This window comes from Rhinatrema bivittatum, chromosome 4, assembly GCF_901001135.1.
Source record: "Rhinatrema bivittatum chromosome 4, aRhiBiv1.1, whole genome shotgun sequence".
Classification (NCBI taxonomy): Eukaryota; Metazoa; Chordata; class Amphibia; order Gymnophiona; family Rhinatrematidae; genus Rhinatrema; species Rhinatrema bivittatum.
The window spans coordinates 160,640,312-160,667,545 of NC_042618.1; the positions used below are offsets into that span (position 1 = coordinate 160,640,312).

A 27,234-nucleotide genomic window follows, 5' to 3' on the forward strand; every position below is an offset into this window, starting at 1 on the left:
AAATGTCCAAATAAAAGCAAATAAATTCATAAAGCATGATGAATCTGCTGTTCAGGGATCTCAAGCCTTCCCTCTTCTTTCTGAGACAGATTAGAAGAGTTATTTCCAAATTTGCTGAAACAATTTCTGGATACATAAGGGTAGGTAAATACTCAGGGGACGATGCAATACAGTGCGCTTAGCCTAGCGCACTGTATAACCCGCAGTTGGACATGGGTTGTATAGGCGCTAACTAATCCAATATGGAGTGAAACGAATAGCGCTCATCACATGCAAATGCTTGTGAATGAGGCTAATAGCTATTCATTCCCTATGTAAAAAAAAAAATGTGCGTCTAGGATGAACATTTTAGCGATCAGAAATTAACGCCTGCCCAGAGCAGGCGTTAATTGCTAAGTGCTACTAAAACTAGTATAGAAAAGCAGAAAAAAACAGCTTTTCTGTACTGCCTCCTACTTAATATTGTTGGGATATTAAGTAGGAGGAACGACTCTTTAAAAAAATTAAAAAAAAAAAAGTTTAATAAAAGCGCTGACAGGTGTTAGGAAAATGGACGCTGATAAATTCAGCGTCCATTCTCCAAACCTGACTATCGGCACCAGAAGGAGTGTATAAATCAATATTAAAGTGTCAGTCACTTAATATTAATTTATTCACTCCTTCACTTATTGCCCATTGGTCCTTTTCACTGACATTTGTAAGTGAAAGGACCAATCCCCTTTCAGGACAGCCTTCTGAAAGGTGATTGGTCCTTTTACTGACATGACTGAACAACTTTTTTGCATCGGCCCCTCAAGCAGGGAGGCTGAACAGTAGATATTAAAAACAGGGTCCTCACAATTTTTATTTCCAACATTAAATTATCAGATTGACAATTTTTCTAATAGTACAAGGGTATTTTAGTAATGCTCTATTTCCTTTTGCTACAAATCTTTAATCACTAGTCATAATCCTTTTATAGCCTTAGGTTATAAATTAAATTGTGGTTTTCAAACATAGAGCACAGCACTTTAACCATTTGTAAATAGGAAGTCTGGGAAACTGATAAAAGTGGAAAGGCTTCGTACTGCCTCTACGGTTAAGTCCATAAATGAAGCACGTCAGGTGGCACTGTCAATTATCAAAAACTCATAGCAATAAATCTTTTATTGGTTATCATAAGGCTTGAGGATGACTGCACTGATTGGCAATAACTACCGGGAAAGAAACTTGCTGGGCAGACTAAACAGACTATTTGGTCTTTTTCTGCCGTTATTGTTCTGCCATGAACAAACTTTGATAAAATGACCGACCCTAAGTATTATAAATAAATAAATGTATATGTTTAATTATCAGAGGAAGTCTCTGTTTCTCTCTGGAAGACAGCATGTATTTCACTTAAATGTTGTCCCTAAATTGTTTCTGAAGAATAATAATTTATATAAATGTCTTTCTAATAAACGTATAGAAAGTAAAAAACAAATAACATGTCTAAGGAACTCAGTTACACCTACAGTGGGTTTAACAGAGGCAATATTTCTATAACATTTTCCATATCAATTACTTTTTTTTAAAGCTTTTTACTGAAATTAACAATAGAAGAGTAGATGTTAGCTGCATCATTAAATAGACAGCCCCTATGTCTTCCAGACACCAATCAGATATATATTTTTTCCAAAATCTCTTTAACTATGACAGTTTTCAAGACACATGTACTCTCTGTTGCGCTGGAGGTGGACCCATGGCCTGGTGCAGGATTGGTACGGCCCTCTGGTCGGACCCAGAGAGCACCTGCCACCAGGAGGCGGAGCACACAAGGAGACAGAGGCTAGCTGGTTTCCGCAGGCTGAACCCTTGGGTACGTGGACCGCCTGGACTTAGGTGGGCCTCCGGTGGTCTCCCGGAGAGGTATCAGAGAGGTGTGCCCACTATGAGCAAGGGTGCGCGGCTGATGCAGAGTGAGTGGACTAGACCAGAACCGGAAGCTCCAGAGACCTTGGGAAGGCAACAGTTCAGAGAGGTCCTCCAGATGACACAGGCAGCGCCTGTAGATACAGCCACATGGAAGCTGCGGTTGTTATCCAAATACGTAGACCCGAAGGTCAGCGGGGGCCGGAAGAGAGAGTCCGAGTGAAGCGCAAGGGTCAAAGCCAGAATATCAGTCCAAGAGAGGTCAGCCAAAGCGGGGGTTAATACCAGAGTCAGTCCATGTGTAGTCGTGGCAAGTGAGGGTCGGTTCCAGGTGACAGGCAGAAGAATGGTCAGGCAGGCAGTGGTGGTCAGTATCAAGAAGTCAGTCCGGATAGGTACTACCTGAGAAGGACACGGAAATAGGAGACACTGGAACAGGAGACGCTGGAACACAAAGGCAAACTCACTACACCAATGGTGTCGACCCGATTGCCAAGGCAGGGATCAGGGGTTTGAGCCCTGTCTTATATATGGAAGGCTGATGATGTCATCAGGGGCGCCTCCCGGATGTTTCCCGTGCTGGGCCCTTTAAGTATCTTTGTGCGTCCCGGCCGCGTGCACCTAGGGCCGAGCCAGCCGAGGACGCAGAGCCCCGATGGGAGCTCCGCTGCGAGGCCTGCAGGGATGGAAACGCTGAGGGAGGCCGCAGTGAGCGACAGGGACGCCGGGGGTTAGCGGCAGCGGGTAAGCCTGTATTAGTGGACAGTAATGCCAGGTGAGCAGGTCCGGTCGCGGCACCCACGCGGCCGGGATGCACAACATTCTCTACAAGAAATTATAATATTTGTTTATTTTGTGAACATGCCACTTCTGCAACAAAATTTTTACATCTGTTTGTGATTTAAATAAGACAAAATCTGCTGTGTATAGGCTACGAGTGCTTTTTTAAGTAGCTCGCCCCATAATAAAATCTAAAACTCAGCAATCATGTCTGATCTCTATCATAAAGCATTTAAAAATACACATATATCCCATACCATCTATCAGGGCCTTTTGAAAGCTCTTTTGCTTATCTGTCTCCTCTTTAGCAAACAGGCTATCACAAGACAATACCTTTAAAGTCAACTGAGGCAAAAAAACAACTACGTACATACAACAAATTCTCAACAGCCTAGTGTACATTATCAATGGTACTTCTCTTAGGGGAATCCTTATTCCCCTATGTCATTTTGCAATTGAATTATAAAAAATCTGAGACTTTAACCCAAAAAAAAACTTCCCCTCCTCTCAGACTCAAACTAAACAGTGCTCTAAAACACTACTTAGAGATAACACCCCCCCCCCCCTCCCTTGCCAGACATTAATTGATCATGAGTTCCAAACGTATGGAATCTTCTGTCAGACATTAACTGGTCAGAAAGACAAACTAGGGCAAGCCGGCTTTCTTACTCTACGTGCCCATTGTGTTCCCCAAATGAAATGTAGAGGACTCTAAACTCTGCATATGTACACTAGCTGATTCAACACAATAAAATACCATTGAGTAAAGAAAAAGAAACACACATATAGCATCCCTTGGGTCAGGCCTAAAACTTGAAAGGGTTCCTGCCCTGCACAAAATATAAGAGAAGATTAAAAAAAAAAGAACACAGAGAGATAAAAAAGAAAAGAGAAACCTGCAAACAGAACAGAGAGAGTAAATTTTATACCCACAGAAGCCTGGAGACAAATATTGGTTAGAGCTCTAAACAAAATAGGGAGTCAGACTGGGGTTTCACACCATCTATAGGAATTAGATAAACCAGTCCCTTATTTCCTAATAAAAACAATTGGCTTCAGAATAAAACTGATCTCCAGGTCCCAATTTGTCTCTGGAGCAAACTCTTAAATACAGAGTGACATGACCAAAATAAATCAACATGAAACCAAAACCTTTTCTTTTAGGTAGTTTATTACATAAAGTACAATTCTAACAGAAAGATAACAAAAAAACCAATTTGTTCTCCGTATCCTACACAGGTAACTCATTATAACTTTACATTTTCATTACCCACACACACAGCCAATCAATACATTACCCATTTCCTTGCATCATAGTCTCATGACATCATCACCTCATAGAGTCAATCAGGCAGGAGATTTTTCCTTCATATAAAAATATGCTGTTTACTATGCCCTTTTTCTCCATCTTAGATCTTATCCTCCATTTTAGATCCAAGGACAGTCTGTCCTTTGCCTTCCATCTTAGATGGAGCATTATGTAATGTTTTTCACTCTTTTAACTAGAAAACATGTTTATCTCCCTTAAAAATGGGGAACAATTGCAGTTTCATTATGAACTAATACCTCAGGTGCAGGCTTAAAAATAATCTTGTTTCCAGACAGCTATGACTAAATTGCTTAACTCAGCTATTTGTTCCACAGCAATACTTTGCAAAATTGGCCTAATAATGAAGACCATAAGATACCAAGAGGGTCTTTTCTATTCTAAATTCCACAGGAGGAGAGGTTGGACTTCAGAGAAGACCAGTGGCACCCATCCAGTGTTAACCACTATGCTAACACCTGGGAGGAGTAGAGAGATATCCTTCAGTTATCAACAAGAACCATGAGGAGTTTGGACCAAGAAGTAAGGAGGTAAATTATATTCTTCTGGACAAAAGCATGCTGTATGTGACTTTAAAGACTATCAACAGAATTGGATTAGAGAAATTTGGAAGGTAGTTTTTAAATTGCCTTTACAACTGCCAAGGATCAGGAATGAATTAAAAGATGCAGAATGAAGTAAAATGATCCTATTTCACCAATTTGGGCAGGGAGTTTCAAAATTACCCCTGCAAATGTAAACGGATGGAGAAACAAAAGAAAAGCATTACAAAGATTAAAAAATCACTGATTTATTGAAGAGCTAAACCTGTAAATGGATTGGATTGCATGATGATTTGTAAATAATCTTAACTATTTTACAATTCATTTTTAGTAAAGTTAAGCTGAAACCACAACCAGATTCCAGCATGATTATTACTGCTGTATACAAAGTACCCTCTTCCCCCCTTCTCCCTCTAACAGTGAATCTTGGAATTTAGAGAGGGATTTGAGAGCTGTGTGAGAAATGTGAATATCTTAAGACCTTGAAATTTAGGGTGGCCCATGGACGCCTCAGTGAGGACCTCAGCCCAGGCGTTATAATTTTTGGCACCCAAACAGAGACCCTATGGCATTGGAAAATGTGATTCTGTATTAAAATACCAATTTATGTGACTTTTGGCCATTTCTTTTTTAATGAGAGAAAAAATATCCCAAAGAATTGAATGGACCAAAGATGGCCATCGACTCTGCTGGTTAGGAAAGGAAGAAGAACAACTCAACTTCATGCTAATCAGCAAGGGGGTAGAGACAATGATGTTAGGTCAGGAGGAGCTAGGAAAGTCTGATGTCATCAGCCAGGAAAAATGTTCATGCAAAGTTCGCAGAGATGACATAGTTGCTACTGGAGTGACAATGGGCTGCTGGGTTGGGCAGCAGAGTTTCTGCCCAGCTCAAGATTCATAGGAACTTCCTGCTTGTGGTTTCTGCAAGGGCTACATTTATTAAAAAAAAAGAAAACACAAGAAAAGAAAAAGAAAATATGTGGGCTCAGGACCTGCCAACCGTTGCCTCTTCAGTTACCATCTAAAAAGCCCCTCTGTGCTTGCCAATGGCACATCCTGGACACTTTCCCCTCAGTCACTTACTCCATCTGTGGGTTCAAAGGACAGGACCAATCTTTAGTCACTCCTACATCGCCAGGTTCCTATTTCAAAATGGCGCTAGCCAGTCCTGAGACTGGAGCCATTATATTGTTTGACCATATGTTGTGCAGCCGTAACACAAAGTGGAACCATTTTTAAATTGAAGCCTGGCGGTGCAGGAACAACTGGGTTATGGCTCCTATCCTTTGGAACAATGGATAGAGTAAGTGGCTGGGGGGAGAAGTCCCAAGGGGAGGCATCTGTGGGCACATCCACAAGAATAGCTACAAGCTCAGGTGTGCTAGTTTGGCAGAGCTGATGGGACAGCCACAAGCCTGCTGCAGCTTCTTTCTGCAGGGGCTTAGCTGCTGGTGCATTTTGAAAACAAAGAAAAACTTTGTTTTAATTTTCAATTTTGTTTAAAATTTCCTGTTTCATTTCAAATGAAAGCACATCCTTACAGCTTTGCCTTGATCTTATTCAACTGAAGCGGGAGACAAATTCCGGCATCTGTTGCACAAACAGTGGCTTCAGTGCCATGCATTAGAGAACAGGCCCAGATTTAGGAATAAGCAATATAGGCAACTGCCTCTGGTGCCAAATATTTATAGGTGCTGAAGTGCCATCACTATTGCCATACCTGAATCCAAGCTTACTGCTACAGCGACAGCTCCGCTACAGAAGCAGTGGAAGCAACTCAAGGTTAAAAGGATTCAGCATGGGGCCTCCTGCAGCCCTTGCAAGCTGATGGGGCCCTGCAATGCCCTGCTCCAAACATGGGTTTCTATGACAACAGGAAGCCCATGATGGAGGAGGGGGCAGGGAGCCATGGGGCCCATCAGCACACAAGGGCTGCAGGAGGTCCCCCGTCCCCCCCCCCCCCCGAATTTATTTTTACCTTGAGTTGCTGCTGCTGCTGCTCTGACCTAGAGCTGGCACCAGTAGAGGAGACAAGTGGTGCCATGGCTTGGAGGTGGAGGAAGGAACCTGCTGAAAGGGAGGATTTGAGCAAGAAGGATCCTCCCCTCCCCACTGCAGGGACATGGGAGGGAGCTCCTACCCCCATTGTCTGTCTGGGGGTAGATGCCACTTGAATCTGGGACTCATTAGAAAGGCTTTTCAGTGTCTAAGGAGCTGTGATTCAGTCTAGAAAATTCTTAGACACAAATTTTAAACCCAGCTCAGCACTGATTCTCAGTTACTTAGGCCAGTCATTGTATTTCCCAGTGCTTCCATTATCCATGAATAACTGGATAATAATATGATCATTAGAATATTTTCCTCTGGCTATGCTCTGGAGCTGTCATGGTATCATCCAAGAGATGCAAACAACAAAAGGACTTCGTCTTAACTTTCCAAAAAGTTTGGAACTTTGCCGCATATGAGGATAAGACCGAACGACTTTGCTACATGCATTGTTGGTCTCCAGAAGCCATATCAGCCTTTCTGACGCTCAAAGAGGCTTTTCAAAAGCAGCCGTGTCTCCGCCATCCTGACCCACACATCATCCATTCATCGTGGAGGTCGACGCATCAGACGTTGGTGTGGGGGCGGTTCTTAGTCAGTATAGCAAATCCATGTGCTCCATCCTTGCTCCTTCTCAAGACAATTTTCGCCTGCCGAGAGAAACTATGGAATCGGAGACAAGGAGCTACTCGCAATCAAGCTGGCTTTCGAAGAGTGGCGTCCTTGGCTGGAAGGCACACAACATCAAATAGTAGTGTACATCAATCACAAGAATTTGTTGTACCTCAGACATGCTCAACGACTCAATCACCATCAAGCAAGATGGTCTCTGTTCTTTAACAGATTTGACTTCCTTTTGAAGTATTGTCCGGGAGAGAAAAACACTCGGGCTGATGCCCTGTCATGATCCTTCTCCCCTCAGGATGTGCCAGATGAACCCAGTTATATCATTGATCCTGAAAGAGTGGTCCTCGCAGCCACTCCTACGGTACCCACTGGGAAGACGGTGGTAACCAGAAACTTAAGGAGGAAGCTGTTGAAATGGGCGCACGATTTCTGCCTCGCAGGCCATGCGGGACAGAGACGTACTCTAGCTATGCTACAAAGGTACTATTGGTGGACCACCATAAGAAGAACGTACAATCATGTGAGCTCCTACGCTGACTGTGCCAAGCACAAACCACCACCCGGGCATCCTTGGAGCCTGTTACAGCCTCTACCATCGCCGGATGAACCCTGGACACATATAGTAACCGACTTCGTGGTAGACCTGCCATCAACCAATGGAAACAACACCATTTGGGTCACTGTTGACCGCTTCTCCAAAATGGCACATTTTGTAGCATTACCAGGACTACCCTCTGCTACAGAGTTAGCAAAACTCTTTATTAAACATATCTTCCGCCTTCATGGGATGCCTAAGCATATCCTATCTGACAGGGGAGTGCAATTTACTGCAAAGTTTTGGAGACCTTTATGTCAAAAGTTTGACATCGCCTTGGACTTAACCTCTGCCTACCATCCTCAGTCTAACGGTCAGACTGAGAGGATGAATAGAACACTGAAACAATTTCTGCAATCCTATGTCAATTCTAGACAGAACAACTGGGCTGAATTACTGCTTTGGGCAGAATTTGCCATCAACTCGCATCCTGTTACCTCGACGGGGTCTTCTCCCTTCCAGCTCGTCTACGGATGACAACCACTGCCCTCCTCTGCCAATTCCATTGTCAGTGGCCTCTCCTGCTGCCCAGGCTACCACAGCAGAGCTATCCCAACTGTGGAGGCAAACGAAGGAACTTCTCCTCAAAGCAGGACAAAAGGCAAAAAGAACATATAATGCTCATCATTAGAAGGCATCACAGTTCCAGCCGGGAGACAAAGTCTGGTTAAGTACCAAGTACCTTTGACTTAAACTTCCTTCAGCACCTTTTGCACCTTGCTATGTTGGACCCTTTGCTATCCTTCTGCGATTAGGAATCTGAGGTACAGTCTAAAACTGCCTCCGTCACATGAAATGCATTGTGTATCTTCATTATCTCTATTAAAGCCAGTGATGCTCTCCGAATTCTCCAGAAAGACCCCAGAACCTACTAGTCTGGATACTGAAGATGACATCGAATATGCCGTGGACGACATCCTAGATGTACGTAAAAGAGGCAAGACATGGGAGTATCTCATCTCATGGGAGAACTATGGACCAGAAGAGAACTCCTGGGAACCATAGACTGACATTACAGATAAAAAGATGGTATGTCAATTTTACTTGGCACACCCACGAAAACCCAGATCAACTGGAAGAGGTTTTGGAGGGGGCCCTTTGAAGGGGGAGGGTACTGTTGCATCTGTTGGTCGCAGACGGCTCGACTGCTCTGCCTTACCTCTTTTCTCCCCTTTTCCTCCTCCTTGGGCAAGATGGCTGCCTCTGGTGCAGAGTGCTGAGGGCCTCGGCATCTCCAGCTCAGCATGGGCGTTCCAGTCCACCGTGCTCAGTCCCAGGGCCTCCTAGGGCATGCACGCGCCCGTTGCCTATGCTCAAATACACGTCATGGTGGGAACCTCGGGGGCGTCCCCACCAATTGACGTCAATACCGCCAGGTATTTAAAGCCTCCGCTTCGCTACCACCTTTGAGTTAGCAAGGACTTCAGTTTAGCTACTCTGACCGCTCTAAGCTGCACGCTTAGACACCTCTCTATCTCCGGGCCTCGCTCCTCACGAAGCTCTAGACACCCACTCCTCTTGCTTCCAACCTCCCTTCAGGGCTACTATTAACTAGACAACCGCTCCTCGGGGGTCTCTCTATCTCTCTCTCGCTTCTATTTCAGGATCTCTGGACTAACAGGTACTTGCTCCTCAAGGGCCTATCAGTCTGTGTATCCTGCACCTCAGACTTTCAGTCCCATCATCATCATTACCAGGAAGACCCTACACTACGCTCCTGTGAGTACCTCTACAATCCGATGCTCCAACTCTACCCACCAGGCTTGGCGTTACCCGCACCGTGGGGGCTCCCACCTATCTTCCATCTGGGTGAGGTTCTACATCTGAGAATGTTGAACGTATTGGCACCTCGTGGACTTCAGTGCCTTACTTTCCTGCTTCATATCATCTATCTATAGCAGTACATTAAAGCCTTCCATTCACTTTGTGTCTGCTATCTGCATTTAACCTATAGCTGTGGTTCCCCATGGGGCCCCTCCCCATGGGAGGAGTCATCTCCACAGCGACCAAGGGTCCACAATGCCACAAACACAACAGTTACTCTATTCTATTGGGATCCACATATAACACCTTCGGGCCTGCTGCCCAATTGCAGACTTCTCTTTGGGCCTTCAGAGAACAAGGACCAGCTCTAAGTTTTCTGCCAGGACACAATTCAAGGAGGTCAGTCCCTGAAAATGGGCCTGTGAGTACCCAGATCCTTCAGGTGCAGGCCTCTGACAGGGATTGGGGCAACAACGCTCTCATCCATTATAGCATCATCAACGGTAACATCAAAGGCCAAGTGTACATCCACTCTTTCACTGGCAACATTAATGTTATCGACCCGCTGGATTGTGAGATGATCAAGGAATACTCCTTAGGATTAAGGCCCAAGATAGTAGGGTGGCCTCTGCTTATCAACAGCACTAGTGTGGTGCTGGTACAGGTGTGGGACATAAATGACAATTCCCCCATTTTTGTGAGCACACCCTTCCAGGCCTCAATCCTTGAGAATATGCCTATGGGCTATTCAGTTATCCATGTCCAGGCTAATGATACTGATGCTGGGGGTAATGCCTGTATAGAGTACCGGCTGGTGGACCACTTAACTGCCCTTTCCAGATCAATAACAACACAGGCTGGATTACAGTGTCTCAGGAGCAGAACCGTGAGACAACCTAACACTACAGCAGTTTACAGGGGGGAATGAAGATAAGAGGATTTACATTCAGACAACAACCAACAAGGACTGAATTGCAAAGTCTGGGTAAGCAAGTAAGCATGGGAGTAGCTTGCTTGTTGTGGCGGTTACTATCCCAAACCAATTGAAGCTTGTTATTTCTCTTGGAAAGCATATTCAGCACAGCTCATTGCTTCAGTGGCAGGGGGAATGAAAAAAAGAGGATTTATATTCAGAGAACAACCAACAAGGACTGAATTGCACATTCTGGGTAAACAAATAAGCGTGGGAGGAAGATTCAGAAATAAAGGATTCTGTTTATATAACCTTAAAAACAGATAAAAGCTATGCCTATACACAAAGTTCTAGAGGAAGTAGAAACTAAAATGTGGAAAACTCTCTTCTCTATTCCACCTTATCTAAGACTCTGAGTCCAAATACAAAATTCAGAGATGTATGGGTCACCTAAAGGTTCAGATTTCTCATGAGTCTCTAATAGTTGAGACTACTTTGGAGAAAGTTAGAAAAACAAGAACCCATTCATCAACCCCTCCTGGCAAAGATTCCAGATTATTGGATACAACTGGGAAAAAGATTTTCAAGCATCTACTGTATGTTAAGCACATGAATCAATGCTCACCAAATGGAGATGGCGCAACATACTTTTAGTATACTGCAAAAATTAGATGACTTTACTCAAAGTTTATCAACCGAACAACAGGTCCCATATACTCAAATCATATCAGATTTAAAATAATGCACAAAACACATGATGATATTGTAATCTGTAAGCACCTGTATTTATTATAAGAATTTGTATTTACTATTTATATTTATTATTTAGCTATTAACATTGTTCTGTTACCACTTGGTACTATTTCTCTCCTTTACCTCAAACTCTAAGTTCCTACTAAGTTAGCCATGTTATTTATACCCAATCGTTGGATGTAATTGTATATTTGTTTAATTGTTCAATCTGTTTGATGTAATTTTCTGTTCCTTGTTCTGTGTAAACCGAAGTGGTATGCACTAGTGCATGAACTCCGGTATAAAAAAGCCTTTAAATAAATAAAATAAATGAAGTCTATTTTTTGACATATTCAAAAAAGACCTAAAAACATTGCTCTTTCGCAAATTCTACACTGACCTTCATACTTCTGAACATCCTAACTTCCAATCGAACTTTCATCCAAAAACCTCAAAATAACTTCTCTCCAACCAGAACAAACAATCCCTCCTCCTCCCACATAATAATACTTTCTGGACTTGAAATGTTTAACCTCCGTTTAATATGCACATTGTTATACTTTTTTCACAATTGTTAAGAGAGTTACAATTTAAATTTTGTAAACCGTTATAATGGCTTTACCGAATGACACTATATAAAACTTAACAAATAAATACATAAATAAATATTTGTTATAGCCTCCAGAGGATCAGCAATTTCCATATCAATCAAGTTAGCCTGGTTGAAAGCTTTAGGGCTTAGGGAGAATGTGCACAAAAGGTTAGCCGATATACCTTGCACAGAGGGAAATCTTTTTGGAGAAAGAGTTAATGGAGCTGTAGAACATCTTAAGCAACAAAAGTTGGCTCTATAATCATTGGCTGCAACTCAGCGACCTATGAGAACACAATACATTACTCTTCGTACCCGTACACTCCAATTTACTTCTTCTCTGCCTTATCAAATATTACTCCCTTGGATTTTTGCAACCCAAATGCATGACTTTACACTTTTCTGCACTGTATATTATTTGCCAGTCTCGTGATCACTCACTTTTTTCTACTCCAGTTGGAGTGTTTAACCTGTTACAGATCTTTGTATCATCTTAAAAAAAAACCCAAACCTCTCCTACCATATCATTGGCGTTTTAATCTGAGTTGGACCCAGCACTGATTTCTGAGGCACATTGTTGCTGTCCAAAAACAAAAACTTTCATGCCCCAAGGATCATGCATATAATTCTGTAGTTTGCAAATCCTGAGCTCCAATAAGGTACTTGCAGGGAGCTCATATGTGGGGCTGACTGGGGCTTAAGGCAACACCACTGCTGAGCATTTGAGGTTGATGTGGCAGTACATTTTATTTATTTTACTTGGTGCTAAGAAGCAGTGTACCACAAAAGCTGTCACAGCCCTTTATTGGCAAAGGCCAGAATAGCGACTGGCAAGGAGGAAAGATAACAGTGTTCTGATGGGACTCCTGGTTTACAGCTGCTTAGCTCCTTGAGTCATAGCATTCACAGATCATGAATGCTGGGGAGTGTAAAAGAAGAATCTTTATGTTTGTGCTAAAAAGTGGTGACATGCAGTTGGTAAGAGCATTAAAATTATGTGTCGGGAGTTATGTTAGAATTCCAGATCTTGCACTGATTCTTATATCCTAACCTAACATAGCAACGATGGCAGAAAGGAATCAAATGGTCCATCCAGTCTGCACAGCAAGTTTATGGTAGTAGTATCTTCTGTGGTGTGCAGGTTATCTCCATGTTTCTCTTATGACTAGTGACTGACCCCACTGATGCACGCACTACAGGGGGACCTCATTCCGCCAGGAGCTGCTCCCCGAATACTCCATCCAGCACTGGCTGAAAACCTCTCACCTGAGTCTGTCCCAGACACTCCCCCTTCCAGACATGCCATTTCTTGTGACTCATCCTGATTCTCAGGCATGGTCCTTGTTTAACATCCCTCATTCACTGAAACCATTCCTCAGCCTGCTGCAGTCCTCAGCCACCTGAGCAGGAACAATTGTACAAGTGATCACTCTTCATTATTTTTTTTTTTAACTTTATTATACAAAGGCACCCAAAGTCAGAGAGCAGAGGCAGTAAAGAGTGTGTGTGTGAGTGTGTGTGTGTGTGTGTGTGGGGGGGGGGGGGGGCATGGAAAAAAGGGAAAACAAAGATAGAAGGTCCAAAGGAATCAGAACCCCCTGGAAGCCTTTTGTTCCTATCTGCTCCACTGAGAGAGAAGCACAGGTCTATCACCTCAGGCACCAGCTATTCTTTCAGCAAACATTTACAGCCTTGCAGGCTAAAAACAGCCAAGGACTATGCTCAACTGAGAGAGGAGGAATTCATCTGTCACCTCAGAAGCTGCTCACCAGAATCTTCTGTTCATCCGGCCTAGCAAGGCCTCAGCTTCCAGCATGGGAAGCTCGTCCACCATTGCTGGAGATGGAGAATACTGGCAGGCGGATGTCCGGGCAGTGCTGTATGAGTGCGACATCAGCAAGTCAGTTGACCTCCGTCTCCATCTGCTGGTTGGCATTGATAACACACTTGTGTGGACTGGCCTGCCTGAATACAGAGGAAGCTGCGATTTGATGCGTTTAAAATTATGGATGTTATGTAGCCTTCAGGAAGCAAGGGTTTATGACCCGAGGGTTATGAATGTTTCAAAATAAACAAACAGCAAGTAAAATGAGTCCTGCTCACTGATACCCAACTGAATTATTCACAGTGCCAATGGCAGTCAACACCACAAGTATAAAAATAAAACCTTTATTCTGCTGCAGAGAAGGATAATGGTTTTGTTCAGGCAGTATCAATGATAAAGTCCTCACACTACTGTACATTTGCCAATGTCTGGTCTAACATGTCGGCTGAGTGACTGAAGGGGGGAACAGTGTAGGATAGTAAGGCTGCAGTAGAAGCCATGTCATTAATATCTCCAAAACACTGGACTCTTCTGGCCGGAACCAGCATTTCTGAGTGTGCTCGGGGATCAGGTAGTATCCATGTCTTCTGCTTCCTCCTCACTGTCCTCACTGTCACTATCTCGTCCTGGGTGCTCCGGCATACTATGAGGCTCCTCTTTGCTTTCTTCCTCTTCTCCTTCTTCCTTTGTCTCCTTGACAGGTGCATTCTTTACCTCAGATTCCGGCTCCACATCCTGTGAGGGAGCAGGTTCTCTCTCCTCCATCAGGGCAGGAGGTGGCAGCAGCCCCTGGTAAAGGGAAAGGAACCAACATTTAACACAATGCACATCTTTATAAGCCTCCAAGAACTGACCTCAACTAGTATCAGGCACTGATCATGCACACCAGCCAATAAAACATGATAATATTTACTGCATAGATCCCCAGGAAATTCACTTGGAACAAGAAAAAAAAATTCAGTATTCTTCTCCACATTTATCTATCAAAAACTAATTTCTTTAGGAACAGAAACATCTTCTGGCAATAATTCGTGCCTGAGTGGAAGCAAATCTGGGTAGCTCCAGGAGGTTTTTCCTTTTTCCATCCCCTGTTAGCCTTTGCACCAATCTCCGCTTGCCTGGAAATACTCTTTCTGCACCTTTTAAACTATATGGATAAATTTTGGTTAAAAAAAACCAACCAAAAACCATACGGTGATGACCAAAAAAACATCAAAATCTGTGCAGGAAATAAGGCACGGTGACAACAAAATGGCAACTGACACGGCAAAGAAGGATTCATAGAAAATAGTGGCAGTTGTCTTTGTAGAGATGGTCAGATAAATTTCAAAAATTGTTTCAGCGGTGTTAGAAAGTCGTTTAAGTAAATTGCAATCTACATTAGACAAGCTGAAAGAAGGTTAAGAGTCACGGGCCCACAGATTTGTACTGCTTGAGCAGCGCGTTTCCATGCAGCAGGAGAGAATGGATGACAGTAGCTAGTAGTTAAGTGAGCTGAAGGAGAATGCAATCCTTCTTGACCAATTGCAGGACCAATAAAAAAGAGCCTGAAGGAACATGGGGCTCCCTGAGTCGGTAAGAGATGATGGAACTTGCCAGATTCTTTAAAGTACAGTTGGCGGAGGTCTTAGGCCTAGATGCTGCGATGGTGCAGATGAAATGTGAAACTAGCGGGCTGGTAATGGCTATGATTTTAAGTTGGGCAGATAAAAATAAAGCTCTTTCAGGAATACAAAAAAAAAAAAATCTATCGAGTTTCAAGGACACAAGATCTTGCCTTTCAATGATTATTCTGCCAGAGTTGCTGCTCTACAGAGCGATCTGGCTCCTGTCTGCTCTGCGCTCTTTAAAAGAAGAATTACATTTGTGCTACTCTTTCCTGCCGAATTAAAAGTGCAACATGAAGGACAAACTCTTTATCTGACTTCCAAGGAAGAAATTAATACAGTTTTTACAAGAGTGCAGCAAGACAATCAAGGCTTCCAAGCGGAATTGGGGCTTAATAGTATAGCAGTCATTTTATGATCAGGCTATGAACAGCTGCTTCCTAATATGATTTAAGGGGCTCTTGGTTCAACATGGCTGCCCATATTTGCTTGTATTGAACGCCGAGATACCGTTCTGCTTTGAAATTGGAAACAAAGGTGAATTTTAAAAGCCCAACGCACGCATCAATTAGGGGATGCGCGAATATGTCAGGCCAGTGTGCGCCAAGCGGATTTTAAAAGCCAGCAAGATACACGCATAATTGCACCCCAATGAAAAGTTGTTAAGGGGGTGGGGGGTGGGGGGGGGGGTCATCAGTTGGAAAGGTTCACCATGTGTTAATGTTTTATTGGTTGTTGTATCATAAGAACATGCCATACTGGGTCAGACCAAGGGTCCATCAAGCCCAGCATCCTGTTTCCAACAGTGGCCAATCCAGGCCATAAGAACCTGGCAAGTACCCAAAAACTAAGTCTATTCCATGTTACCGTTGCTAATAATAGCAGTGGCTATTTTCTAAGTCAACTTAATCAATAGCAGGTAATGGACTTCTCCTCCAAGAACTTATCCAATCCTTTTTTAAACCCAGCTATACTAACTGCACTAACCACATCCTCTGGCAACAAATTCCAGAGCTTAATTGTGCGTTGAGTAAAAAAGAACTTTCTCCGATTAGTTTTAAATGTGCCACATGCTAACTTCACGGAGTGTCCCCTAGTCTTTCTAGTATCTCTGCTTGTGGGGTGGCGCTGCTTTGGAAAGTTAATATTGAAAGCCTGCAGGTGACCCAGTCCCTGGCAAGGCTGCTTCAGGCGAATCTTTCATTTTTTTTAGCCATCTGCTGATCTGGACTGGACTGGTAAGGACAATAAGGAATTTGCTTTTATAATGTTAATCTTTTCCGCCTCCCCACCCCCCTTTTTCTTCCTTCTCCAGGATGCTTGCCTAGGAGCCAGAGGTATCCACTCCTTTCCAATGGCTGGAAGCTAAGCTTGATTTCACAATGAATCACTTCAGTGCCACTTGTGTTCCACCAGGGTATGTCCCTGCACCAGCAGAATTCAATTTATTTTAGAGTTTCTTCTATACCGATAGCCGTTTGCACATTGTATCAGTTTACAGACAAAGCAGAACTTTTGGGCATGGCCCTTACATAGAACAATTAATTGTATAAGAGAATGAAACAATATAAAACATCAAGAAGTTGAGAAGGGGGGACTGTGACACCTGGGTATCTTAGGCAGATAAAAGGAAAAGTAAGATAACTATGTTACAAAATACAAGAGACTATATTACAATGTACATAGAGTGATGGAAATTCCAAGTCAGAGCTAGTGGTCATTTGCAAATAGTTAACATAGAACGACTGAACTGAAATGCTGGTTACGTAAGGTTTAGGAGTGGTAAATTGGAAGATGCTGGTTACATCAGAGATTATGAGGAGAGGATCTAGGAGAACACAAGGGGTAATAACAAGCACAATAGGGTGGGAAAGCTAGTCGAGCATATATGGCTCCTGGGGTGACTGGAAGGAAGACGGGAGGGTGAGGAAGCATAAAGTTGGAGGGAGGGAGGGAGAGGTATTTGCGAGAATACGTATAATTGAATAGCCAGCAGTTAAGTATTATTCGTGGAGAGGGAAGAGAGTGCAGGATAGGCCTGAAGGAACAACCATGTTTTTAATTTTTTTTTAAATTTAGGAGTAGAGGTCTCTGTGCGTAAATCAGGAGGTAGGGAATTCCATAGAGTAGGAGCCAGCAAGAGAAAAGGCCCTGTTCATAGTAGAGATAAGTTTGATGTGTTTGATTGAGGGTGTGCGGAGAGTTCCTTATTTATTTATTTAGGGCTTTTTTTTTTTTTTTTTTTCCTTGTAGGGCAGGTTTTGTTTTTTTTTCCTTGTAGGGCAGGGCGAGTGGGTCTTGTTGTCGTGCGAGGGAGGAGAGGAGGGTTGATCCAGTGGAGGTTTTCATTTGTAAGGCTTTTATGGATGAGGGAAAGTGCTTTGTACAGTATTCGTGATTGTATTGGAAGCCAGTGAAGTTCAATGAGTGTTGCTGTGATGTGGTCTCTTTCCATGGACCTGTTCACCTACTGTGTATGTTTCTTTTGCTTTCTATATCTGCCATGAATTGGTGGAAGAGTGTCTGTAAGGCAGCTGCTGACACACTTCTCTTTCACAATGTATGGTGAACATTCTCTTTCACAATGTATGGCATGGTTACTATGTCACTATATCCAAGTTAAATAGTTAAATTATACAGATTATATTACATAATTTTATTAATTACAATGTTAATCTATAATATTTATTACCATTATGTTATATTGTCATCCAGTTATATTGTTACATATGTGCCACTGTTCTATGTAAAGCCCCTTATCTCTGTTGGGCAGTTTATTGTTATATGTAAACCGGAATGATTTGTAGTCTCTATAAGAACCTCGGTATATAAAAATTAAAAATAAATAAATAAATAAATGTATGCCTTACCCTCCCCTCCTCACCTCACCACTATGATGGTCCTACTTACCTGTCGGTACTGGTGTGTGCTCTGGATCATATGCAGATACATGTTGTACACAAAGTTAGCCATCTGTGGCATGTTCTTTATAACCTGTGTTGGATACGGTGGCATTTCCCCATTCTAAAGAGAAAACAAAGTGTTAAAACAGTGCAACATGCATGGTGGACCTGTTCACACTGTCTCACCACCCTGCTGCAGAATTCTAAATCCCAACTATACCAGACCTACCATAACACCTTAAATAAAGGTGCTGGCTTTTTTTTTTTTTTTTTAAATACCAGAAAAGATAAGGTTGTGCAGGAATCAAACCAGTAGGAGAATCAAAAAAACAATTGTGTGCTGCGATGACACATAGTGGAAGGTTAGTGGGGTCAATAAGTCAAACAAAATAATTAACAAAGTAAATATAATTCAACATACAACAATTAGATTCATATAAAATGTATCCTAATTAAAACTATTCTAAAATTCAGATGCTGTATGCTGAATTATATTCACTTTGTTAATTATTTTGTTTGACTTATTGTCCTCACTAACATTCCACTATAAGTGTCATCGCAGCACACAATTGTTTTTTTTATTTTTTTAAACAAGTTTTATTACACTATCTCTATAGCTATTTATCTCAAAAAATGTTACTTAGGATGAAAAGCAAAAAACTCTTTAATTGCTTTATTAGCAAATCAGTGTTTGTACTGGAGCCCAACAGTGATGTCAGTAGCGACAGACAACTCAGCTGGTAATGGGCAGGGCTTGGTATTTGACCTTGGATATATAGTTCCCTTTCCAGATCCCATCTGTCATTTGATCAGACATTATAGTGCCCTCCCATAGCCTTTTCACAGCTCACTTAAGAATGGAGCCCCAGCCTGGGAAAGCATGCAGAAGTATGGCCTACTTAAGCAAGCTTTCATATTTGATGATCAGCCATAACCTGCTTCTTTGCATGCAGCCAGTGCCCTATTAATGAAACAGGTGAAGCCAACTCTGTTTTAGTTATTTTGTTTGTTTATAACATATTTGTAAATATGTATCTAAGTGCATTTTTTATGTATGCTTTTTATGTAATTTGCCTTGAGATGTATTTTGAAGATGCACAAAATAAGTTCAAATTCAAATTCAATAAACAGCAAGGTTGCAACAGGCAGAGCTGCCTCAGAAAGTTCCAGCAGGGCAGGCTAAAGCTGAGACTTGGGAGACAGAGCTCCACCACCAGTACATCCTACCATCTGCTGGAGACAGAGAATGCTGGATTTTTCCTGGGGTGCAGTACCATATGTACCAGTGATGATACTGCAGAAAAAAAAGATTGTCCTTTGTCTCCATCTGCTGGTAGGGGGAATAACCCATGCATCTGGACTGGTATAGAAGGATGATAAGAAAATCAAGGTTTGTAAAATGGGGAAGTAACTCAATAAGGTACTAGCAAGGTGGGAAGAGGTGAGTGAAGTGTAACAGTGGGCTAAACTTAAAGGAGCTATAGTAAGCACAACAGATCTTTATGCCAGGAAAGTGAATACAAATAAGAGGAAAAGGACACTACTGATTCTCCAAAGAGGTGGCTAAAAAAGTAAGAGCAAAAAGCATTCAATACAAATGACCTCATAAAGAACACAGGAAAGAATATTTGGTAAAAATGAAATATGAGGAAAAAGAAGGCAGGATGGGAAAAGCATGACTAGAAGAAAAGATAGCTAAAGAAGTAAAGCGAGGCAGCAAGATTTTTTTTCAGGTATATTAGTGAAAGAAGGAAGGCCCAGAGGTGAGATTGAGAGAGGCAATGTGTGGAGAGTGATGAGGAAAAAACAAATACTGAACATATACGTCTGCTCAATTTCCAGTGAAGAAGGGGTTAGAGGAGGACCACTGGTAGTTGCCAAGAGTGCATATGGCAGTGGGGTAGATATAACACCATTTAAGGAAGAGAGTGTGTGTATGCAAGTAGCAAAACATAAGGTGGAAAAGGCCATGGGGCGGGATGGAATGCATCCCAGGATACGAGTTCAGAGAGGTTCTGGCGGGTCCGCTGAAGCGAACACACGCAAGCCATGCTCTCTGAAGAGGAGGTGTATCTTTATACATGTGTGTGTGCGCACATACTCGACCAATTTCCTGAGAATTTTCACAGCAAATTTACACGCCCAGGTTCGCTTTTACAGTACTCAGAAGAGTCTGCATGGACAATGTTCTTCAAGGATACAAAATCTGCTTATGTGGGCTGTTGGAAAATGACCCTCCCTGGCATCTACAGACAAGTTAAACTGCTATCTAAAACAGAAAATTATGTACACAGGAATATACAACCTCTTTCTTCCTTTAGGCTTTATCCATAAGTCACTTTTACCTGGACTTTCATCAAAGGGTTTACTAAATTAGAGAACATATGTTCCATGTGTGGGGGATTACAGATATCAGCAATATGTGTGGGGAAGCCGGTCTGACAGTCCTGTCTGCACACACTGTTTAGTCTAGTTTCAGAAAATATCCCTTCCGTTGTTCAGTTTCCACCACAGTGCTTTACTTCCCCCCTCTTTTCCCTCCTGCTTCCATCCCCCACCTTCTGAATAATGGCCCAATCTTTCTGTCAGTGCTCAGCAGGAGCACTGGTGGTATATTTACGGCATTATAGTAGCGACTGCAGTAATGGCAGCTGTGGAAGAAGCCCCAAACCTAGAACAAAAAATAATGGGAATTTCAATGTTATAATAATAAAAAAAAAAAATCAGTGAAAAAATGTTGTTATAACACATAGGAGAAAAATAAGTGGAAAAGTAATTTGTGTTACAGCATCGAAATTCCCAGGTAAAATAAACTAAATACTGTACATTGTGTGGCTACAGGAATGCCATTAAGCATAATTGCAATGTGTGCTGTGTGACAGTTTAGATACAGAGTAAATATTAATGCTGGCTGTGTGTTCTTAGAAATATTGTGTAGTACACAGTGGCAAGAGGGGAGGGGAGGAATGGAAGTCTACAATATAGCTACCAACGTTCTTTTATCTTCCCCTCTTCTTATTTAAAGTATAAAACCAGCATGAAGAGCTAAAGAGTGATCTCAGGAGAGGAGACACCATTGGCACCCCAGGGTCTAGGATAGGAAAGTATCGGTGCTAGCACAGGGCACGGAGCGGCCCAGCCGGCACATGCAGTCATACCCGTCTGTCAGCTGGGTAGTACTCCGTGGGAATGATGTGCAGCTGGAGTGGACGAGTTGCGAGCTGGGTGAATGCTGGAGTTAACTCAAAGCAGTTCTGGAAGAGTGAGACTCTGGCAAAGATGTACAGGCCCAGCCTTGCTCGCGACATGGCAACTACTAACCGGCGAACATCCCTGCAGGAAAAGCACAACAAACCATCTGTGGGTATGAAGCCCTGAAGGAGCACTCCTGGAAGTTCACGTTGCAATCCCAGCTTCTCCTGGACTATGAGTGCACGAACACAACGGCAACAGCCGCACAGCAGCACATCCAGGGATACACAAACAATTCCAGAAGAATACAGAAGAGGCTATAATAAAAGCAATGGCAGTGCAAGTTTTCCCCTTCTTTCAAAACCCAGATACAGTCCCTAGAGGTGAAAAGCTCTGTATCCCTGTGCCAGTCAGCCAATTTTGGAGGCAAAATTTAACAATTTCTATGCCAGTACCTTTTTTTTTTTTTTAATCTTATGATCAATTTATTTTTTATAATACAAAGCACTAAGGGGAGTTCAGATATGCAGATCACTGTATACATCTACATCTCTCTCTTATCGTGCATATAGTATGCTCTTGCAGCTGAGTACAGCAAACGAACATTCCTGTGCATGGGATAGAAAGGAAGCTTCTTTATCCTATCATAACTGTGGAAAAATGGATAAACATACTTCAGAAATACAAATCCTCTCCCTGCAGCCTTAAAGTCTGAACTGTGGGCTTGAGACATGCCCGGACTGGCACTGTGAGGAAGAAGGCTCTGTCCGAGTGAGAGTAAACAAATTCGGTACTTTAATGATGGAAAGAAAACACACTTAAAAAAACAAAACAATACTCCACTTGTTTTAAATTTTGCTTTTTTTAATGTTAGTTCCACCCCTCTCCCCCATTTCTTCCTTCTCCAGGACACCTGCCTGGGAGAGAGAGATACCTCCTGCTGACCAATTGCTGGAAACACACATTAAAGCAGCAGTAGTAGCACAAAAATGTTAAATAATTCAGTCACTGTTATTTCCCTTTTATCACTCAGACTCACATTATCCCCGAGGAGATCTTAGTGTGAAGTATTTAACCTGCTCCTATTTACCAGTACTACCATTATGAACCTAAACCAAAGAACTTCCCTGCTGATCTCTATCAAAAGTACATAATGGAGAAATTACTTACCTGATAATTTTGTTTTCCTTAGTGTAGACAGATGGACTCAGGACCAATGGGTATAGTGTGCGCCTGATAGCGGTTGGAGACGGATCAGATTTCAATGTGATGTCAGCCCTAGTACATATACCCCTGCAGGACGCCATGCTCTTCAGTATTCTCTTCGAAAAGCAATTGTGGATATATGTGTGGCTGAATAACTTGATTAACTTGGTTAACTTTGATTAACTTGCATAACTTGATTAACTTGAACTGGTTGATGTGGTTATAGCTGAAGACCGCCAGTGCACTCAACCGAGAAACGCCGACACCCGGTAGGTATGGGTGTCCTAATTAGAGGGAAGCTAGGCTTACCCGTGTTTGTCTTGCTCTCGGGGATTGTCCCCCAAGGTTTCCGTGAATGTCGGCAGCTGTGGGCGGGATGCTGAGTCCATCTGTCTACACTAAGGAAAACGAAATTATCAGGTAAGTCATTTCTCCATTTCCTAGCGTGTAGCAGATGGACTCAGGACCAATGGGATGTACAAAAGCTACTTCCGAACCGGGTGGGAGGCTGCCCATGGCCCACTTAGTACTGCCCTTGCAAATGCTGTGTCCTCCCGAGCCTGAACATCCAGGCGGTAAAACCCAGAGAAGGTGCGGATGGAGGACCATGTCGCCGCCCTTCCTCTCTGAGCTCTGGTCTAGTCTCTTTCTTTCTCTTCCCCTCTCTCTGGTTAGATTCAACCCCTAGTTTAGGTCCTGTCTTCCTCTGCACTTTTCCTTCTTCCTACAAGTTCTTGTCTAATTCCCCACCCAAATCTCAGGTTTGGGTCTCCTTCTTGTGCTCATTTGTTCTTCCATCTCTCTGCCAGCCAAGGAAGTAGCACTTAACCAAAATCTGCAGTAGGAACCATGGAATGTCGGCAGGTCCTGCAAGAATAGCTTGGGATCTATATGTGCCATATACTTCCTCCATGTAGGATGAGACAGGCAGGTAAAAATCTTTTTCTTGCCAGCAGGGAGGAAAAAGGCCTATTATAGCAAGCTGGGACTCAAAATGGTGAGAAGAGTTAGAGGGCTACAGCAGGCCAGAGAGAATGACTTCTCCTGCACAACTGACTCCCTTTTCAACCTCCTCCCTCTTTAAGTACCTTCTAACCCTGTTCACATTATGATCTTCTCCCTTCCCTACCTGCTATTGTGACCCTTCTCTTCGTCTCCCGTGGAATCCTCGTCTCCCAACCACAACACTGTGGATCTCCACTTTTCTCTTCCTTCCTCCTCCTACCTTTCGCTGCCAAATACCTTCTCTTCCTCCTCCCAATTGAACTCCACCACTCCCAAAGTGCAAGAAGGGTGATGGGGACAATTCCTAGACCAGTGGTGGCAGCAGCACGTGATGAGCATGGAACATTTGATGGCTGTCGTGCTTGCAGGCCTGGCCCGGGCCAGCTCTCCCCCCCATAAAAGTCAAGAGAGGATGCAATCTGGGGCAAGGGGCAGATCGGCAGGACCAGGCTACAGATTACTAGTTTCCCGATTCTGTGGAGACCAGCCAATTCTGCAGCCTTTGCAATAGCTGGAGGAAATCAGGGGCTGTGTCTATAAGACAGAAAATAAATTGTATAAATAAATAAATAAAATATATTGGCAAAAAGAAAGACTTAGGAATAAGAAAAAAAACAAAAAACAAACGACATCATAGGACCATGAAAAAGAAAGCTAATATTTTGAAAAATTCAGCTAATGCTGAATTAGCATGTCATAAAAGACTTCCTTGTGGGAAGGCTGGGAGAGAGAATTGCTTTACCTTAGTGGTTCTCTCCCAAGCCCGAAGTTATAAGAGATGCAGTAGCTTATTCATTTAGGGGTAGATTTTGAAAGCCCTGCGCACGTAAATCCTGCACAACAAAGGTAGGGGGGGGGGTTTAGGTAGGGCTGGGGGGTGGAAGGAAAGTTCCCTCCAAGGCAGGCTGCACGGCTCGGTGCGCACAGGCTGCCGATTTTGTGCAGCCTTGCGCGCGCCGACCCCAGATTTTATAAGCTACGCGCGTATCTTATAAAATCCGTCATACTTTTGTTTGCGCTGGTTGTGCGAACAAAATTACGCGAGTGCGTACTTTAAGATCTTTCTCTTAGGTTTTCAGTGAGAAACCAACGAAGAAAAATGCCTGCAGCATCTCTGTCAGACACACAGCTAAGGCAGCATATGCCAGTTATGACTTCTACTTTTAGCTGCCATATCAGGCTCTCCAGTTTGCTGTGGCAAGGCGGGTATCGGGTCATCTGTAACACAGCTGTGTGTGGGCAGGGAGGTGACTGCCCTGCCTCATTATTTCAGAAACCTGTGAAGCTCATTATGGGCAAGTTTGAAGGAACCAGACTCTCCACCCCCTCCCCTTACATATTAGTCCAACAAGGGGAAAAAAAACAGAACATTGCAAGACATCTTAGAAGGGCTCCATATGGGTTGAAATCTTTCCGACCAATCTAATTTTAAATTTATGATTCTTTTAAGAAGATAATTCAGCAGGGGCTAAAAAAAATGGAAAAAGCAGCAGATTGCCTACCCATCTCCTTCACAACTTTCTTTCCTCTCGATATTGCTGAGCCTAAACATTGCTGGGCTGGGCTTCTGTTCTGGTTAGTCAGTGCAGAGCTCAGACAGATTAAACACATGCCAGAGATACCCATGACAGCTAGAATGTACTAGAAATAGTAACACAAGCAGCAAAAACTGCTGAAAGAGGGCAAAGAGATGATAATAGGGGTAATAAACAGGTAGAGTAGTGGCAGGCACGAAAAGTAGGGGCAATAAACACATACTTGGTTAACTGCTGAAAACAACTTAGGGTAAAACAGTGAGAAAGCAAATGTTGCTTACCTGATGTAACAGGTGTTCTCACAGGACAGCAGGATGTTAGTCCTCACAAATGGGTGACATCGAGGATGGAGCCCACCACGGAAAACTTCTGTCAAAGTTTAAACAGAACTTTGACTGGCCCCTACTGGGCATGCCCAGCAAGGCACTGACCCTGCAGCCAGCAGGGGTCTCCCTTCAGTCTGATTTTCAAAGCTACAGGCAGTGCCTAGAAAGTAAAAATAAAACGAACCCAACACCGCGGGGAGGCGGGCGGGTTTCGTGAGGACTAACATCCTGCTGTCCTGTGAGAACACCTGTTACATCAGGTAAGCAACATTTGCTTTCTCACAGGACAAGCAGGATGGTTGTCCTCACAAATGGGTGAGTACCGAGCTGAGGATGTCCCGACTTGCACCAAATGTACCCAACGGTGTGCAGCAGGCACAACAACTGAGGAGAAATTTGGGAAAGGGCATCCGCACCCTACTGGGTAGGTGGAAGGGTGTTGGTACATCAGGTTGGAAAAAGGTTACGCAAGACAGACTGGCCGAAGATGGAGTCCTGTCTTCCAGCCTTGTCCAAACAATAATGGGCTGCAAAAGTATGGAGAGAAGTCCAGGTTGCAGCTTTGCAGATGTCCGGAAGCGGCACCGATCAAAGGTGTGCCACTGACGTCGCCATGGCCCTCACAGAGTGTGCTTTAACACGGTCTTGAAAAGGAATGCCAGCTTGCTCATAGCAAAAAGAAATGCAGTCCGCCAACCAGGAAGAAAGAGCCTGCTTACCCACAGGTTGTCCCAACTTATTAGGATGGAAAGAGACGAATAATTGAGTGCTCTTCCTGTGGGAAACTGTACGGTCTAGGTAAAAAGCTAGAGCCCGTTTACAGTCTAGGGTATGCAGGGTCTGCTCTCCAGAGTTGGAGTGGGGCCTGGGAAAAAAGATAGGTAGTACGATAGATTGATTGATATGAAACTCCGAAACTACCTTAGGTAAAAATTTAGGGTGAGTGCGGAGTACCGCCCGGTCCTGCAGGAGCTTAGTGTAAGGCGGATAGGTAACTAGGGCCTGTAATTCACTAACCCTGCGAGCTGAAGTAACAGCCAAAAGGAACAACACTTTCCAAGTGAGATATTTCAAGTCACAGGAGTGCAGAGGTTCGAAAGGAGGTTTCATTAGACGACCAAGAACCAGGTTAAGGTCCCAAGATGGGGCCGGAGGACGCAAGGGTGGCTTTAGATGGAGTAAGCCCTTAAGAAAGCGTGTTACTAGGGGTTGTACTGAAATAGGATTACCCCCAATACCCTTATGGAAGGCGGCTACCGCACTGACATGCATTCTGATAGAAGAGGTTTTAAGACCTGATTCAGAGAGATGCCATAAATAGTCCAAGAATTTGGAGATTGGACAGGAAAGGGGATCAAGGGACTGAGAAGTGCACCATGATGTGTACCTTTTCCATTTGTATGAGTAAGACTTTCTTGTGGAAGGCTTTCGTGAAGCTATCAGGACTCGAGAAACGGAATCTGAAAGGTTAAATGGTTGAAGGACTAACCTTTCAACATCCATGCCGTCAGGGACAAGGCTTGGAGGTTGGGATGGAGGAGGCATCCGTCGTTTTGAGTGAGCAGATGCGGGTCCATTCCCAGAGGAATGTGCCTGCGGATGGAGAGATCCTGGAGTATTGGAAACCATACTTGGCGTGGCCAGTAAGGTGCTATCAGGATCATGGTTCCTCCATCCTGGCGTAGCTTCACGAGAGTCCTTGACACAAGAGGGAGTGGAGGGAATGCATAGAGCAGACCGGTTGTCCACTTGAGGGAGAATGCATCCCTCGGCCGAGAGTGCTGGATCCGAATGAGAGAGCAGTAATCGTGCACTTTGTGGTTCT

General features: G+C 43.4%; 1 protein-coding gene and 1 long non-coding RNA gene across 3 annotated transcripts in view; one reads left to right on the forward strand and one right to left on the reverse strand.

Annotated features, from left to right (window-relative positions):
- LOC115090214 overlaps nt 1–27,234 on the forward strand; it is a 58,095-nt gene that overhangs the window by 18,944 nt on the left and 11,917 nt on the right. Inside the window, exons 2-3 of the long non-coding RNA XR_003856344.1 lie at nt 4,391–4,527; nt 16,558–16,659. This is a non-coding gene — a long non-coding RNA (uncharacterized LOC115090214). The remainder of the gene's footprint in view (nt 1–4,390; nt 4,528–16,557; nt 16,660–27,234) is intronic.
- The window catches only part of AQR (aquarius intron-binding spliceosomal factor), a 276,039-nt gene continuing 262,768 nt past the window's right edge, over nt 13,964–27,234 (reverse strand). The window contains exons 33-36 of one of the 2 annotated variants that reach the window (XM_029599024.1): nt 21,304–21,478; nt 20,766–20,816; nt 18,153–18,266; nt 13,964–14,424 (exon numbers count right to left, since the gene is read on the reverse strand). In XM_029599024.1, coding sequence (XP_029454884.1) covers nt 14,203–14,424; nt 18,153–18,266; nt 20,766–20,816; nt 21,304–21,478 — 562 coding nt within the window. In that variant the 3' untranslated portion in view covers nt 13,964–14,202. The remainder of the gene's footprint in view (nt 14,425–18,152; nt 18,267–20,765; nt 20,817–21,303; nt 21,479–27,234) is intronic. The other variant, XM_029599025.1, reaches the window with a different exon arrangement.